The sequence below is a fragment of the Ornithorhynchus anatinus genome, chromosome 5 (assembly GCF_004115215.2).
Source record: "Ornithorhynchus anatinus isolate Pmale09 chromosome 5, mOrnAna1.pri.v4, whole genome shotgun sequence".
NCBI classification, from domain to species: domain Eukaryota; kingdom Metazoa; phylum Chordata; class Mammalia; order Monotremata; family Ornithorhynchidae; genus Ornithorhynchus; species Ornithorhynchus anatinus.
Genome location: NC_041732.1, coordinates 78,271,044 through 78,287,955, shown reverse-complemented (window position 1 = coordinate 78,287,955; position 16,912 = coordinate 78,271,044). Strand labels below are relative to the sequence as shown.

The window sequence follows — 16,912 nt, the reverse complement described above, 5'->3', positions numbered from 1 at the left end:
GGTCCAGGCCCTATTAAGCATGGGCCGGCCGGCTTCTTCTGAGGTCTCCGGGCCAGAGCTCCTCTGTCTGACTTCCCCCCTCTGTCTCTGTCTTCTCGTCAGGGCCACCCCAGGTGTGCTTGAAGGAAGCCTGCATCTCGGTGACCAGCTCCATCCTGAACTCCCTGGACCAGTCGGTGGACCCGTGCCAGGACTTCTTCAGCTATGCTTGCGGGGGCTGGATCAAGGCCAACCCCGTGCCCGATGGGCATTCCCGGTGGGGGACGTTCAACAACCTCTGGGAGCACAACCAGGCCATCATGAAGCATCTCCTGGGTGAGTTGTCTTTCCACCCGGGGTCAGGACGGGCTGAGAGGCCCACCTTGGGACAGGCTTGGATCTGGCCCCAGTTCAACTGGACAGCGATGAAGCCGACTTTGAATCGAGAAAATTGGGGAGGGATGGGAAGGCCCAGCTGTGAAGTGGTGATGCACCTAAATGGCCAAAACCAGTTTTTCACAGGATAGCCACCTCACAACCACATCCTTAGAGGACATGACCTCCTGGGAACTATAATAATAATAACGGCATTTAAGTGTCCAGTCTGGGTACATACAGTGCAGTCAAGTTAGGTCCCTGCCCATCAGCCTAAGGGAGAGAGAGAACAGATATTTAATTCCCATTTTTTAGGTGAGGAAACTGAGGCCCAGAGAATGTTTTTTTTGTTTAGTTTTGGGTTGTTTTTTTTAATGGTCTTTGTTAAGCACTTGCTAAGGACCAAGCACTGAGGTAGATGCAAGTTAATCAGGTTGGACCCAATCCATGTCCCACATGGGGTTTACACTCTTAATCCCCACTTTCCAAATGAGGTCACAGGCACAGAGAAGTGAAGTGACTTGTCCATAATCACACAAAGGCAAGAGGTGGAGCTGGGATTAGAACCCTAATCCATCCACAGAGTGAGGCCCAGCTGGTTGCAGGCATCTTTAGGCAGAGTTTCAGCTCAGAAGGGCTACTCTTGGGGTTTTTTCCCAAGTGGATGTCTGGAGAAAGGAAAGCAGCTGGCCTATGACAGGAGACACAGAGCAACTTTGCAGAAAAACAAAAACCCTGCTATTATTGGGTCAGACTGATGAGGGTCCATCCAACTCACTCTGTGGTCTCCAGCCGCAGCATTAGATTACTGACCAAGCCATATGACAGCTGTCCTTCTGGTTGTCCATTCTAATATTTAAGATGTTGCGGTTGTTTCTGTGTCCTTTGTGCCGAGCACTTAATTTTTATTTCCCCCCACTAGACTGTGAGTTCCTTACTGGCAGGGATCATATCTCCCATCTCTGTTATATTGTTCTCCTAAGTGCTCAGTACAGTGTCCTGCACGCAGTAATTGCTCAGTAATTGACTGACTGGTCAGTAAACCAAGCCCTGGTCCTCCTTCCACCATCCTAGTTCCGTCAGAACGGCCATGGATTGAGCCATTCATCCTCTTCCCAAGGACAGGTAACAATTGTTTTGCCGGGCAAGAAGAAAAGAACTCAGCTTCTATTTCATTGTCCGAGCACTCCACGAGGGAGGGCGGATGGCTAAAGCTTGGGCATAGGCTGGTAATTTTATATGAATTTATAAGCCTCCTCAAGCAATTACTAGAACTAGGGCGGATGTGTCCGTGGAGTCACTGTGGGTCGGAAATGACTCGACAGCATAAGATGAGACAGAGGCATCAAGCTGTGAAACGGGAATGAGATCTAGCATGTGAATGCAAAAAACAAAACCAATGAAGGCCCTTACCATCCACTACATTGTAAACTCTTTGAGGGCTGGGTTTTTGTCTCCCTAGAGTTTAAAGCAGTGTTCTGCACAAAGTAGGCCTTCAATAAATACTATAGATTGACTGATTTGCATCGTTCCAGCTTTGTGTTTGTCATACCCTTCCCTGTAATTTTACGTTAATGTTTACCCTTTCCCCCCTTTGCTACATTATAAACTCCTCGAGGGCAGGAATCATGTCTACTTAATCTGTTGTACTCTTCCAGACGCTGTGCTCTGTAAACACTAGGCGTTCAGTGAATACTATTGATTGATTGATTGACCAGGAAGAGAGAGACAGTATTTCTTTGCTTAGTAGGCCCTGTTGGAACGCTTTCACAGGAATCACTCTTATCATCAGGACTCGGCACTTTCAAACATCAGCATTTCCAGTCTTCAGGCTGAGTGAAGCAGCATGGCCTTGAAGAGCACAGGTCTGGGAGTCAGAAGACCTGGGTTCTAATCCCGCCTTTGCCATTTACCTTGGGCAAGTCATTTAATGTCTCTGTGCCTCAGTTCCCTTACCTGCAAAATGGAGATTCAATCCCTGTTCTCCCTCTCACTTAGACTGTGCTACCTGATTATTTTTATCTACCCCAGTGCTTAGTTGTAGTGCTTGGCACACAGAGCTTAACAAATACAATAATAATAACAATAAAAGTCATTGCTATTATTGTTAGGAATGACCCAAAGGATAGGAGTTTCTCCTGTTCTGCAGTCCTTATGAGGCAAAGTATCCAAAACCAATGGTCACAAGCTCAAAGAGAAAATCAGCTTTTCTTTCCGATGTTTATTTTTCTTAACCCCCTTAGTTCCCCTTGGCTCTGACCTCCACACTTCATCTAAAAACTGGCAGTTTTATGAAGCATTTTTGCACACTGAGTAACCAAGGTCATGCAGCTCCCCAGAAGGCCAGCTTGTTCCACAGGAGCAGCCCAGGAGTCCAAGAGGAAGGCCTTCCCTATTGTCAGGATCTGGAAAATCCTGGCCTCGGAGGGAAGGGGGCCCGCTCGCTTACCAAGGAAACCCAGGCGTTCTTCGGGCAGGGGGACCAGCCTCTTGCTGGAAACTGTCAGCCCCCCAGGGAGTTTGTCTCCGTGGGCTACCTTGACTCCAGCCCACACGTACCAGACATTGGCCTGGGTGGCTAAATTTAGCATTGAGGTGAGAGCCATTTCATTCATTCATTTCATTCAATCATATTTATCGAGCGCTTACTGTGTGCAGAGCACTGTACTAAGCGCTTGCTAGAAGCCTCTCCGGTGGCTTCTCCGGCTTGACAGGGAAGCAGCTTGGCCTAGTGGAAAGAGCATGGGCCTGGGAGTCAGAGGATATGGGTTATAATCCTGGTTCTGTCATTTGCTGTGTGACCTTGGGCAAGTCACTTCATTCAATTAATCATATTTATTGAGCACTTACTGTGTGCAGAGCACTGTACTAAACTCTTGGAAAGTACAATTCAGCAATAAAGAGAGACAGTTCCTGCCCACATTGGGATTACAGTCTAGAAGAGGGGAGACAGATATCAAAACAAGTAAACAGACATCAATATAAATAAATAGAATTACAGATATTCATGTACATCAAAACAAATAAACAGACATTAATATAGAGTTATAGATATGTACATATATACACAAGTGCTATGGGGTGGCGAGGGGGCGTTGAGCAAAGGGAACGAATGGGGTGAGGGGGAGGGAAGGGGGAACTGAGGAAAAGAGGGGCTTAGTCCTAGGTACCCTGCAGTAGAGTTGGTAGACATGTTCCCTGCCATCAGGAGCTTACTTTCTATAGACGGTGAAGTTCTGCACATGACTCTGGCTGGGTTACTGCTTGTTGCAAGACAGTTTATAAAATAGAACCATCTAGGGGTTTCCTTCTGTTCCTTTTCCCACGAACCCATCTCCACGACTGATTCATTTCACTTTTTCTTAAAATGGTATTTAACTAGGATATTTGTTAGGCACTTACCCAGTCAATCAGTCAAATTTATTGAACACTGACTATGTGCAGAGCACTGTACTGAGTGCTTGGGAGAGTATAATATAACAATGTAACAGTCACATTCCCTGCTCACAACAAGGTTACAGTCTAAAGGGGGAGACAGACGTTAATATAAATAAATAAAATTACAGATACGTACATAGTCCTGTGGGGCTGGGTGGTGGTTGTTCTCCCATGCTGTCGAGTCGTGTCCGACCCACAGCGTCACCTCAGACTCCATCTCTCCCGGAACGCCCCGCTCACCTTCTGCAATCATTCTGGTACTGTATCCACAGAGTTTTCTTGGTAAAAATACGGAAGCGGCTTACCATGGCCTCCTTCCGCGCAGTAAACCAATCTCTGCCCTTGACTCTCTCCCATTGCCGCTGCTGCCCGGCACAGGTGAGTTTTGACTTATAGCAGATTGCCTTCCACTCGCTAGCCACTGCCCAAGCTAGGAATGGAATGGACAGGCCTCTGCTTGACTCTCCCTCCCATAGTTGAGACTGGAAGAGTACTGGAAACTCACCAAGTGCTACCCTGAGAGGTGTGTGGGGCTTAGGAGGTGATAAATAAAGGGAGCAAGTCAAGGTGGTGCAGAAGGGAGTAGAAGTAGAGGAAAGGAAGACTTAGGGAAGGCCTCTTGGAAGACCTCTGCCTTCATTAAGGCTTCCAAGGTGAGAATAATTGTCTGTCGGGTATGACGAGGACATGGTCGAGAGTTCGGTGGTGAGGTAGATGAGATCAAGGTGCAGTGAGAAAGGTTAGCATTAGAGGAGTGAAGTGTGTGGGTTGGGTTGTAGTGGGAGAGTAGCGAGGTGAGGGAGGAGGGGGCAAGGTGATTGAGTGTTTTAAAGCCAATGGTAAAGAGTTTTTGTTTGATGCGGAAGAGGAATGGGGAAATGTTCTTGTAGAAAAATAAACCAGACCGCAGAGTGAAGTGTGGACTGGAGTGGGGAGAGACAGGAGGCTGGGAAGTCGCAAGGAGGCTGATACAGTAATCAAGGCAGCCTGGATAAATGCTTGGATTTAAAGTGCTAGCAGTTTGGATGGAGGGTAAAGGGTGGGTTTTAGCAATGACGTGAAGGTCAAACCGACAGGATTTAGTGATGGATTTAGTGATACCAAGTGCCAGGCACTGTACTAAGTACAGGTGTAGATACAAATGAATGAGTTTGGACAAAGTTCCTGTCCCTCAAAGCACTCACAGTCTTAATCCCCATTTTCAGATGAGGTAACTGAGGCACAGAGAAGTGAAGTGGCTTGAGATCGCCCAGCAGATGTGGCATAGCTGGGATTAGAAGCCAGGTCCTTCCGACCCCCAGGTCTGTGCTCTACCCACTAGACCATGTTGCTTGGAACCGTGCTCTTTCTACTAGGCCAGGTTTAGAATGCTGCCGTCGTGTGTAGGTGTTAGCTTTCCTGAGGAGCTTATCTGCTCGTATGGTTTTTACTGCCAACTCTCTGTGGATGACTCCCATGTCTACCTCTCCAGCCCTGACCTCTCACCAATGCTACAATCCTGCATTTCCTCCCGTCTACCGCTCATATCTCAAACTCCGCGTGTCCTAAACTGAACGTCTTATCTTCCCTCTCAGAGCCAGTCCTCCCCTCTAACCCTCTATCTCTGATGATAACACCACCATCCTCCCTGCTCCAGAAGTTCACAACCTTGGCTTCATCTTCAACTCCTTGCTGTCTCTCAGCCACACATCCACTCAACTGCTAAATCTTGCTGATTCTTTCTTCGTAACGTCTCCTGGCTCTCCGCTCAAAAAGCCACCAAGATACTCCAAAGTCTGGTCATGCAGGGTTAGATTATTGCATCAGCCTCCTCACTGTTCTCCCTGCCTCCAGTCTCTCCCCTCTTTAGTTCACATACCATACTGCTATATTTATCATCCTAATAACTAATAATTATTATGGTATTTGGTAATCACTAATGTTGTGCCAGGCACTCTTTTAAGCTCTGGGGTAAGTATAACTTATTCAGATTGGACACAGTCCCCATCGAACATGGGGCTTTCAGTTTTAAGTAGGAGGGAGAATGGGTATTGAATCCCCATTTTACAGTTGAAGAAAGTGAGGCACAGTGAGGTTAAGTAACTTGTTTAAGGTCACACAGCCAGCAATTGGTGGAGCTGGGATTACAACCCAGGTCCTCTGACTCTTAGGCCTCTTTCCACTTCTCAACTTCTTGCAACATCACTGGGCCTATAGCTTTCCACTCTTCAAAACCTCCTGTGGTTAACCATCTTTTAAAAAACACAATAAACACCTGGGAGACTAAAATGGATTTAGATGTGAGCCCTGTCTTCAAAGAACTTACAATCTAAGTTAAACTACAGGTAGGGGGAAGCAACAGAGTTTAGAGAAAAGTACATAACTGCAATTAGGGGCGGGGGAATATCCGCATGCTTAGTGGGGGACCAAGTCATGAGATGCAGGGTGGCCTACAAGGAGCAGGGTGGTCTAGTGGGTAGAGCATTGACCTAGGAGTCGGAAGGACCTGGTTTCTGATCTCGGCTCCACCCCTTGTCTGCTGTGTGACCTTGGGCAGGCGAGTTGACTTCTGTGCCTCAGTTGCCTCATCTGTACAATGGGGATTAAGATTGTGAGCCCCATGTGGGATGTGGACCATGACCAAATTGATTTGCTTGTATCCACCCCAGTACTTAATACAGTGCCTGACACATAGTAAGTGCTTAAAACTACCTTGAAAAAAGAGTCAAGGTCAGACGTGACATGGAAGAGAAGAAAGTGACAGTAGAGAGATTAATCGGGAAAGGCTTCCTGGAGGAGTTAGGATTTTAGTAGGGCTTTGAAGATGGAGAGAATGCCACGCAGGAGGAAGGGCATGAGCAAGAGATTGACAGCAAAAGAGACGAGAAGGAGACAGGCGAATAGGTTGGTTTTAGAGGAGAAAAGCCTGCAGGCTGGCTTGAAGTGGGAAAGGAGCGAGGATAAGTAGCCGGAGGAGAGCTGATTGAAGGCCTTAAAGTTGGGTTTCTGCTTGATGTGAAGAGGAACGGGCAACCTTTGGCGGATTTTGAGGAATGGAGAGATGTGCGTAAAATGAGATTTTAGAAAAATGGTCCAGGATAGGAGAGAGACTGAAGGCAGGGAGGTCTGGCAAGGAGGCGATGCAGTAATCGTGACAGAATATGACAGTTGCCCGGACCAACAATGGCAGCAGTTTGAGCAGGGAGGAGGGGTTGGATTCTGGAGATGTTGTGAAGAGAGAACTGACAGAATCTGGAGACTGACTGAATATGTGGGGTGAGAGAAGAGTCAAGGATTATGCCAGGGTTGCAGGCTGGCGAGCCAAGGAGGATGGTGCCAAATCCTGGCATAGATACAAGGTAAAATCAGATCAGACAGTCCCTGCCCCACACGGGGCTCCCTAGCAAGGAGAGAGAATAGGTGTTTTATCTCCATGCTATAGATGAAGAAACTGAGGCAGATAGGCTAAGAAGATCACTCAGCAGGCCAGGCAGAGATGAGACTAGACCCCCGGTCTCCTGACTCCCAATCTCATCAATCAATGGTATTTATGGAGCGCTTAATAATGATTGTGGTATTTGTTAAGTGCTTACTATATATGGCAGGCATGTACTAAGTGCTGGGGTGGATACAAGCAAATCGGGATGGACACAGTCCCTGTCCCACGTAGGGTTCACAGTCTCAATCCCCATTTTACAGGTGAGGTAACTGAGGCACAGAGAAATGAAGTGATTTGCCCGAGGTCGCAGAGCACTGTACTAAGGGCTTGAAAGAGTACAATACAACAGAGTTAGACACGTTCCCTTCCCATATGAGCTTAGTGTCCAGAGGGGGAGGCAGACAATATAAGTGTGGAATTTATAATATATAATGTAAAAATTTGTACTTAAGTGCTGCGGGGTTGAGGGTGGGATGACTCCTAAATAGCCAAAGGTCACAGATCCAAATGGCCAGCTGACAGAGAAGGGAAAGGGAGCCGGGGTAAAGAGGGCTTAATTAAGGAAGACCTATTGAAGGACTTGTGCACACTGCCTACATTGCCTCAACGTCCCTCCGCTTCATTCATTCAATCATATTATTGAGCACTTACTGTGTGCAAAGCAGAAGCTCCTTAACATTAGCTTTAAAGCTCCCCAACAGCTCTCCCCACCCTTTTGGCTCTCTTCACCGCTACTCCTCATTTTCAGTCCTCCCAAGCAAACCTAACTCTTCTTCACTCTTGACTCTCCTTACTCTGGCCCGTAGTTTGTGCTGCACCTTCAGCCTGGAACTCCCTTCTTTTGCAATTTTTCCAGACCACAGCTCTTCCCATCTTTAGATCCCTCCTAAAGACCCATCTCCCCCAGGAAGCCTTTCCCAGGGCATTCACAGCACCTAGTCGTGACCCACTGACACCCACCCTTGGAACTTGGGTATCTTAAACCTATTCTCAACACTCATGCGCGAGCACCGGCCTGGGAGCTAGAAGGTCATGGGTTCTAGTCCCGGCTCCGCCACATGTCTGCTGTGTCATCTTGGGCACTTCTTCACTTCTCTGAGCCTCAGCTACTTTATCTGTAAAATGGGGATTCAAAGTGAGCCATATGTGGGAAAGGGACTGTGTCCAACCTGACTTGAATCTACCCCAGCACTTAGAACAGTGCTTGGCACATAGTAAGCATTTAACAAGTACCATTATTATTATTATTGTTATATGTATGTTTTTATTTCTTTGTATATTATCTACATATTTATCATGCATCCAATTAGTCATTCATCTGTGTGGTCTGGCCTGTTTGTACTGCTTCCTGCTTTATGCCTGTTCTTCCTCCAGCTTTCACTGTCAGGAATTTCTCCCTGCCTCCCCCAATTAGATTATAAAGTCTTTGAGGGCAGGAAATGCAGTCCTAATTACTGTTGCACTCTTCTGGATGCATAGTACAGTGTGTGACCCACGGTGGGCATTCGATTGGAATCAAATGTCATGGATCGATTGGAGCCCGGGGCACTGACGCCAAACTTCCTTTCTTCAACGGTGCAGGAGTCTCCCATCGAGAATGATGGATGAGTCCTGATCCCGAGGCATTGGGATCAAGAGCTCGCCCAGAGGACTAGCACCAGGGATTGGCACAGGGTTTCTGGTAATGCCACCTCCCTGCTGGTCATGTTCCTTTGGAACATGAACTGGTGAGCAAGTAAATGTGTATGGGGGGGGGTCATTTTTTTAAATTAACATTTGTTAAACACTTACTGTGTCCAACCCAATTACCTTGTATCTACCCCAGAGCTTAGAACATTGAATTGCACATAGTAAGCACTTTAATAAATGTCATTATTATTATTTTCATTATTATATGCCAGGCACTTTACTAAGTGCTGGGGTCTCGTCGTTTTATGCTGTCGAGTCATCTCTGACCCACTGTGGCTATGTGGACACATCTCTCCCAGTGTGCCCCATCTCCATGTGCAATCATTCTAGTAGTGGATCCGTAGAGTTTTCTTGGTAAAAATATGGAAGCGGTTTACCATTGCCTTCTTCTGTGCAGTAAACTCGAGGCTCTGCCCTCAACTCTCTTCCATGCCACTGCTGCCCAACACAGGGGAGTTTTGACTTGTAGCAGATTGCCTGCCATTCGCTAGCCACTGACCAAGCTAGGAAGGGAATGGGTGCTTGACTTTCCCTCCCATAGCCAAGACTGGTAGAGGACTGGAACTCTCCAAGTGTGATGCTGAAAGGGAGAGTGCTGTGTTAGATACAAGCTAATGAGGGTGGACACAGTCTCTGTCCCATGGGGGACTCACAGTCTTAATCCCCATTTTACTGATGAGGTAACCTAGGCCCAGAGAAGTGAAATGACTTACCCAAGGTCACAGAGCAGACGAGGCATAGCTGGGATTAGAACCCAGGTCATGTGAATCTCAGGCCTGTGCTCAGTCCCACTTATGGACAAAGTGACCTCAGCATGAACTTTTCACTTTGAACATGGGGATAAAATGTGGGGTGGAGTGTTGGAGGATGGAGGGCTGGGCAGCTTGGGTAAAATGAGAAGTGGAAGAAAGAAAAATGGCGGAGGGAGAGGAAAGTAAGAGAGTGAGTTTTTTCTTATTGTAATCAGTTCCTTCTGGCCAAATGGAAAAAACATGGGGTTTGGAAGGTGGAGGACCTGGGTTCTAAACCCAGCTCCCCCACTTGCATCAATTATTCGATCAATAGTATTCATTGAGTGTTTACTGTGTGCAGAAGTGTTTACTGTGTGTACCAAGGACATGGTAGAGTATAATACAATACAGTCCCTCTAGACCGTGAGCTTGCTGTGGGCAGGAATGTGTCTGTTTATTGTTATACTGTACTCTCCCAAGTGTTTAGTACAGTGCTTCGCCCACAGTAAGTGCTCAATAAATGCGATTAAATGAATGAATGAATAGTGAATGAATACAACAGGATTAGCGGACACTTTCCCTGGCCTTAGAGAGCTTACGGTCTCGAGGGGAAAAGTGATATTAATGAATATTGATGTTCATCAGTATTTTGAATAAGTAATTTATAAAATGATATGTAAAATATAATTCAAAGATATGACTATAATTTAAAGATACGCATGTGTGTGACATTGGGCAAGTCACTTAACTTCTCTGTGCCTCAGGTCCCTCATCTGCACAATGGGGTATCAATACCTGTTCTTCCTCCTACTTAAATGTGAGCCCCATGTGGGACAGTGACTGTGCCTAACCTGATTAACACTTAATAATCTGCTTGCACATTGTAAGCACTTAGCAAGTCCCACTGTTGTTGTTATTATTATTCTTATTATCATCAGTCCTGAAGACTTCTATGGGACTGAGACCCATCTGTTGTTTTTAGACAGGAGACTCCATCATCATGTCACTCTCCGGAAGGTCTAGTTCAGTGGCTTTATGTACTAGGCATAGATACCCAGTGACTCAAAGCCTGCCTTACCTGCTCTGCTGCCTTCTCACCCTTTCTCTTTACCCCTCTTTCTCCTAATCATAATAGCATTTGTAAGCACTTATTATGTGCAGGGCACGAGTACTAAGAGCTGGGGTTGATGCGAGATAAGCTGATTGGGCACAGTCCGCAGAGGGAGAATAGGCATTTTACCCACCATTTTACAGATGAGGGAACTGAGGCCTAGGGATGTGAAGAGATTTGCCCAAAGCCACCCAGCAGGCTAATGGTGGAGTCGGGATTAGAACCCAGGTCTCCTGACCCCCAGGCTCTCCCTCTTTCCAGTAGGCCACAATGCTCTCCTCCTCCTTCCCGGCTGCTGCTGCTACTTGACACTGGACCCAGGAAGCCATGTACAGTCCTTCCACTGCTGTCTTCACTGCAGTGGCAGGCTGATGTCAGTCATATTTATAGAGAACTTACTATGAGCAGGGCACTGTACTAATTGCTTGGGAGAGTACAATATAACAGAGTTGGTAGAAATGTTCCCTGCCCACAATGAGCTTACACCTTAGAGGCTTAAGGTGGGAGGTAGCCCAAAGGGTCACTTATCCCTACAGGCACTGGGATCGGGGGAGAGAGCTGCTCCACTTCGTAAAGATGATAATAATAATAATAATGTTGGTATTTGTTAAGCGCTTACTATGTGCAGAGCACTGTTCTAAGCGCTGTTGTAGACACAGGGGAATCAGGTTGTCCCACGTGGGGCTCACAGTCTTAATCCCCATTTTACAGATGAGGTAACTGAAGTATCGAGAAATGAAGTGACTTGCCCACAGTCACCCAGCTGACAAGTGGCCGAGCTGGGACTAGAACTCATGACCCCTGACTCCAAAGCCCGTGCTCTTTCCACTGAGCCACGCTGCTTCTCTGAGCCACGCTGCTTCTCTGTGGGGATGAGAACCCCACAGTTTTCTGCGCTGGGCCTAGGGCCATGTCCAGGCAGGCAAGGGCCAAAAGAGGAGCTGCCATTTTGACTCTACCCTCAAGTCACTTTCCTGCCCCCAGGGTGAGTCGAGCTTCCTTTCCTGTCCAAAAAACTGTGGGGACAAAGTTCCCGTTAGGCCCCCAGATTGCCAAGTCTGTGAGATCCAGCACCCCTGTGAAGTGGGTGCCTATGCCCCAGTGCCTTATTCCTAGGTAAAATTCTTTGCTCTTCGCTGCCCACATCAGCCAGCTATTTTTGAAGATTTCTTTTTAAATGCTATTTGTTAATCACTTACTCTGTGCCAGGCACTTTACTGAGTCCTGAGGTAGATACAAGTTTGTCACGTTGGACACAGTCCTTGTCCCACATAATAATAACAATAGTACTCATTAAGTGCTTACTGTGTGCCCAGCACTGTTCTAAGCACTGGGATAGATACAAGTTAGGCAGGTTGGACACAATCCCTGTCCCACATGGAGCCCACACTCTTAATCCCCATTTTACTGATGAGGTAACTGAGGCACAGAGAAGTGGATTGACTTCCTGAGGTCACATAGGAGACATATGTCAAAGCCAGGATTAGAACGTAGGTCCTTCGGACTCCCCCCCTTCCTCAAGGTCACACCTGAGGAGCAGCGTGGCTCAGTGGAAAAGAGCCCGGGCTTTGGAGTCAGAGGTCATGAGTTCGAATCCCAGCTCTGCCACTTGTCAGCTGTGTGACTGTGGGCAAGTCACTTAACTTCTCTGGGCCTCAGTTACCTCATCTGTAAAATGGGGATTAAGACTGTGAGCCCCACGTGGGACATCCTGATTCCCCTGTGTCTACCCCAGAGAACAGTGCTCGGCACATAGTAAGCGCTTAACAAATACCAACATTATTATTATTATTATTACCTGGAGAGTTTCCAGTACTCTACCAGTCTGGACTATAGGAGGGTCAAGCAGAGGCCTACCCATTCCACTTGTAGCTTGGACAGTGGCCTTGATTCTATTTATTCTATTTATTTGTTATTGTTTTAATGAGATGTTCATCCCCTTGATCCTATTTATTGCTATTGTTCTTGTCTGTCCATCTCCCCCGATTAGACTGTAAGCCCGTCAGAGGGCAGGGACTGTCTCTATCTGTTACCGATTTGTCCGTTCCAAGCGCTTAGTACAGTGCTCTGCACATAGTAAGCGCTCAATAAATACTATTGAATGAATGAATGAATGAAGGCGATCTGCTACAAGTCAAAACCCACTTGTCCTGGGCAGCAGCAGCATGGGAGAGAGTCAAGGGTGAATACTCAAGTTTACTGCGCGGAAGGAGGCGTTGGTAAGCCACTTCTGTATTTTTACTAAGAAAACTCTATGGATATACTACCAGAATGATTGCAGATGGAGGTGGGGCGTTCTGGGAGAGATGTGTCCATGGCGTCGCTATGGGTAGGCGGCAACTCGACAGCATAAGACAAGACACTTGAATCCCAGGACCGTGTGCTATCCACTACGCCACACAGCGTGTCTACCTCACTAAATGTCCTAATAATAATAATAATGTTGCTATTTGTTAAGCGCTTACTATGTGCCGAGCACTGTTCTAAGCCCTGGGGTAGACACAGGGGAATCAGGATGTCCCACGTGGGGCTCACAGTCTTAATCCCCATTTTACAGATGAGGTAACTGAGGCACAGAGAAGTTAAGTGACTAGGTGGTCATCAGCTCCGCTGCTTGGCCACTAAAAGCGGGCAGGGAATGTATCTGTTTATTGTTTTGTTGTACTGACCCAAGTGTTTAGGACAGTGCTCTGCACACAGTAAATGCTCAGTGAATAAAATCGACTGACCTACTAGAAGCTCGTCACCCTTCACTGCGCTGTTTCATGTTCCACACTTCTGGTGAGTTTAGGAGGTAGCCAACCTGGGGAATGCCAGGGAAACTAGAATCCGTAGATATAAGCCAAGCTGAGCTAGGAAGCTCTGCAAGTTCTTCTGGTGGCCTATGTTTTTCCACATTTCTTGGTCCCGCTCATGGGACCTGGCAGCTATCAAGGGCCAGCGAGGGGTCCACCAAGGAGTCAAGGCCGCAGTGGACCCGGCCCAGGACTCGGCAGTCCCTCCGCAGCCCATCCCCACCTCCTCCTCTGGATGGGTCAGGAGCAGATGACGAGCCCAGGCAGTGTTTCCCCAGGGTCTGGTTTTCTGCCTGGGCTATGACTAAAGAGGCTCTTAAAAGCAGGGCAGAGTACGAGGGCCGTTGCTGGGGAGCAGTTCCCATGGAAACCCAGGCATCCGTTTCCTCGTTTCCATTGGCTTCGCCCCTCCTCCACGTGGCTTTCTCGGCATTTGAAATTTTGCTTTTCCTCCCCACCCTCAGCACCTCCCTTTTTACCCTCCCTGGTTTCCTCCTCCTTCCGTTGAAGGCGTTGTTTACTCCTGGCCCCAGATTTCAGCCCATCCTTCCCCTTTTCCTCTTCCTCCTTCACTGCATCGCCCCACCTCCTGTTTATGAAGTGCAGCGGGGCAGATGGCCAGTGGCTGCATCAGACCGATACTGGGCATCGGGGGTTCTCGAGAGAGCGGACGGCTGTTGCCCTCCCGGCCGGGTCATTTGGAGAGGCCGGTTTCCTGAGTCGTGGAAGGACTCCAATCTGGCCAGGGGACCACAGTCCCATATGGGTGAATAATAAAAATAGTTAGGGTATTTGTAAAGTGCCATGTGCCAATCACTGTTCTAAGCACTGAGGTGTAGGTACAACTTAGGTTGGACACAGTCCCTGTCCCACATGGGGCTCATGCTCTTATCCCGTTTTACCGATGAGATAACGGAGGCACAGAGAAGTGAAGTGACTTGCCCAAGGTCACGGCAGACACGTGGAATGGCCGGGATTAGAACCCAGCTCCTTCTGACTCCCAGGTCCGTGCTCTATCCACTAGGCCTGCAGTTGGATGGGTCGCCCGGTGGCTCACTGGAAGACTGGTTTGGATGGATATTGCCCTTTTCTCAGGTGCGAGCGGAAGCATAAGGATGAGAGGCATGACACATGGTCCCTGCCCTCAGGGAGCTGACAGTCTATCGAGGAGACACGAATTATTCGCAGATGCTAAGAGCAAGAGGAAGAACAAGGTTATAACCGGTTTGTGGTACAACTCTTTGAGGATGAAAGACCTGAATAAATAATTAACTGTACACCTAAATAGAATATACTCAGAAGTGTGGAGAATAGGCTTAAGCGAAAAGGCCGCCGTAGTGAGTTAGGAAGCAATCTGCAGTGAGCTCTCCCTGCTGTTGGGCCTTGGGTGGAGAGGTTTGGTGGGATCATCCCTGAAGAGATGCTTTAAAGCCCTGGCCCCCTCCGTCTCAGCAAAGAAGTGAGACTCAGCCCCTCTCCCTCTTTCAGAAAACGCCACGGATAACATAAGCGAGGCGGAACGCAAAGCCCAGCAGTATTACCAGGCCTGCATGAATGAGACCAAGATCGAGGAACTGAAGGCCAAGCCACTGATTCAGCTTATCGAGAAGGTGAGTCCAATCATCCGCTCTGCCCTGCATTTTACTACACTGCTCTGCACTGGTTCCTACCTATGTATTTTTTTAAAATTTTATGGTATTTAAATGCTTTCTTTAATGGTATTCAAGTGATTGTTACGTGCCAGGCATGTACTAACCGCTGGGGTAGATTTGAGCTAATCAGGTTGAACACAGTCCATGTCCCACAGGGGGCTCACGGTCTTAATCCCCCATTTTCCAGATGAGGTAACGGAGGTCCAGAGAAGGGAAGTGGCTTGCCCAAGATCACACAGCAGACAAGTGGCAGAGCAAAGATTAGAACACACGTCCTTCTGACTCCCGGGCCCGTCCTCTGTCCACTAGGACCTGCTGCGTGTCTTCCTCCCTAAATGCCTTAGGTGGTCATCAGTTCAAATAACTGCTCACTCTAAGCCCTTCACTGACTCCTAGACCCATGTTCTCTCCACTAGGCCAACTCCCTCTTCCTTCCCTGCTTTTTATATCTGCTTTCTGGACATCTCGAGTCCGGGATCAATCAATCGGTGGTATTTACTGAGCGCTTTCTGCGTGCAGAGCCCTGGACCAAGCGCTTGGGGGTAGTACAAGGCTACAGAGTTGATAGACATGTTCCTCCTGGCTAGGGATGGCCCCACTTCAGTCAGAATCTCCTTACCAAGGCCATGTCAGATTGGCCAGCACCGTCACTGTTAACTAGGAGAATTGCAGGAAAAGTTCTTCCTGGGCTGCCTTTTTATGGTATTTGTTAAGTACTTACTGTGTACCAACCAGGTACTGTTCTAAGTGCTAGGGTAGAGACAAGGTAATCAGGTTGGACACAGTCCGTGTCCCACATGGAGCTCACAGCCACTGAGTTCTAAGTGCTGGGGTAAATAATAATGTTGGCATTTGTTAAGCGCTTAACTATGTGCCAGACACTGTACCTGCTGTGGTTGATACAGGCAAATCGGGTTGGACCCAGTCCCTGTCCCATGTGGGGCTCACAGTCTCAATCCCCATTTTACAGATGAGGTAACTGAGGCCCAGAGAAGTGAAGTGACTTGCCCAAGGTCACAGCCGACAAGTGAAGCAGCGTGGCTTAGTGGCTAGAGCACGGGCTTGGGAGTCAGAAGGTCATGGGTTCTAATCCCAGCTTGGCCACTTGTCTGCTGTGTCATCTTGGGCAAGTCACTTCACTTCTGTGGGCCTCAGTTACCTCATCTGTAAAATGGGGATTGAGACTGTGGCCCACATGGGACAGGGACTGGGTCCAACCCGATTTGCCTGTATCAACCACAGCAGGTACAGTGCCTGGCACATAGTTAAGCGCTTAACAAATGCCATCATTATTATTTACCCCGGCACTTAGAACGGTGCTTGGCACATACCAAGCGCTTAAAAAGTACCATAATTATTATTATTAATAAGTGGCAGAGCCGAGACTAGAACTCAGGTCCCGCTGACTTCCAGGCCTGTGCTCTATCCACTAGGCCATGCTGCTGCCTCCTTTTCTGGCTGGGGAAGGAGAAGAAGGTGGCAGGGAATGAGTTTCAGGCAGGAAAGGGAGAAAGAGACAGATGAGAATGAAGTTAAGGGGAGAGGGAGCCGGCCATCCGCCTATCTCAGGAAGGGGGAACCTCCAGGAAGCACATCCTCGTCTGTGAAGTGTCCAGCAACCCTCGGGTCATTGTCATGGCAGCCGGAGACGGCGCTGGCAGGCCAGGTCGACGAGCACGTCCCTTTGGAGGGCTGCCAAGCTGCCCGGCGAGCAACAATTGACT

At 48.0% G+C, this 16,912-nt stretch overlaps 1 protein-coding gene and 1 non-coding gene across 6 annotated transcripts in view; one reads left to right on the top strand and one right to left on the bottom strand.

Annotated features, from left to right (window-relative positions):
* Positions 1-16,912, top strand: part of ECE1 (endothelin converting enzyme 1) — a 146,251-nt gene that overhangs the window by 93,702 nt on the left and 35,637 nt on the right. For all 5 annotated transcript variants that reach the window (XM_029066457.2, XM_029066459.1, XM_029066455.1 and 2 more), the window contains 2 exons: positions 103-315; positions 15,025-15,146. In XM_029066457.2, the coding sequence (XP_028922290.1) occupies positions 103-315; positions 15,025-15,146 (335 nt within the window). The remainder of the gene's footprint in view (positions 1-102; positions 316-15,024; positions 15,147-16,912) is intronic.
* Positions 4,181-4,318, bottom strand: LOC114812438. The gene has a single exon (XR_003760090.1). It is a non-coding gene; the product is annotated as a small nucleolar RNA SNORA7 (small nucleolar RNA).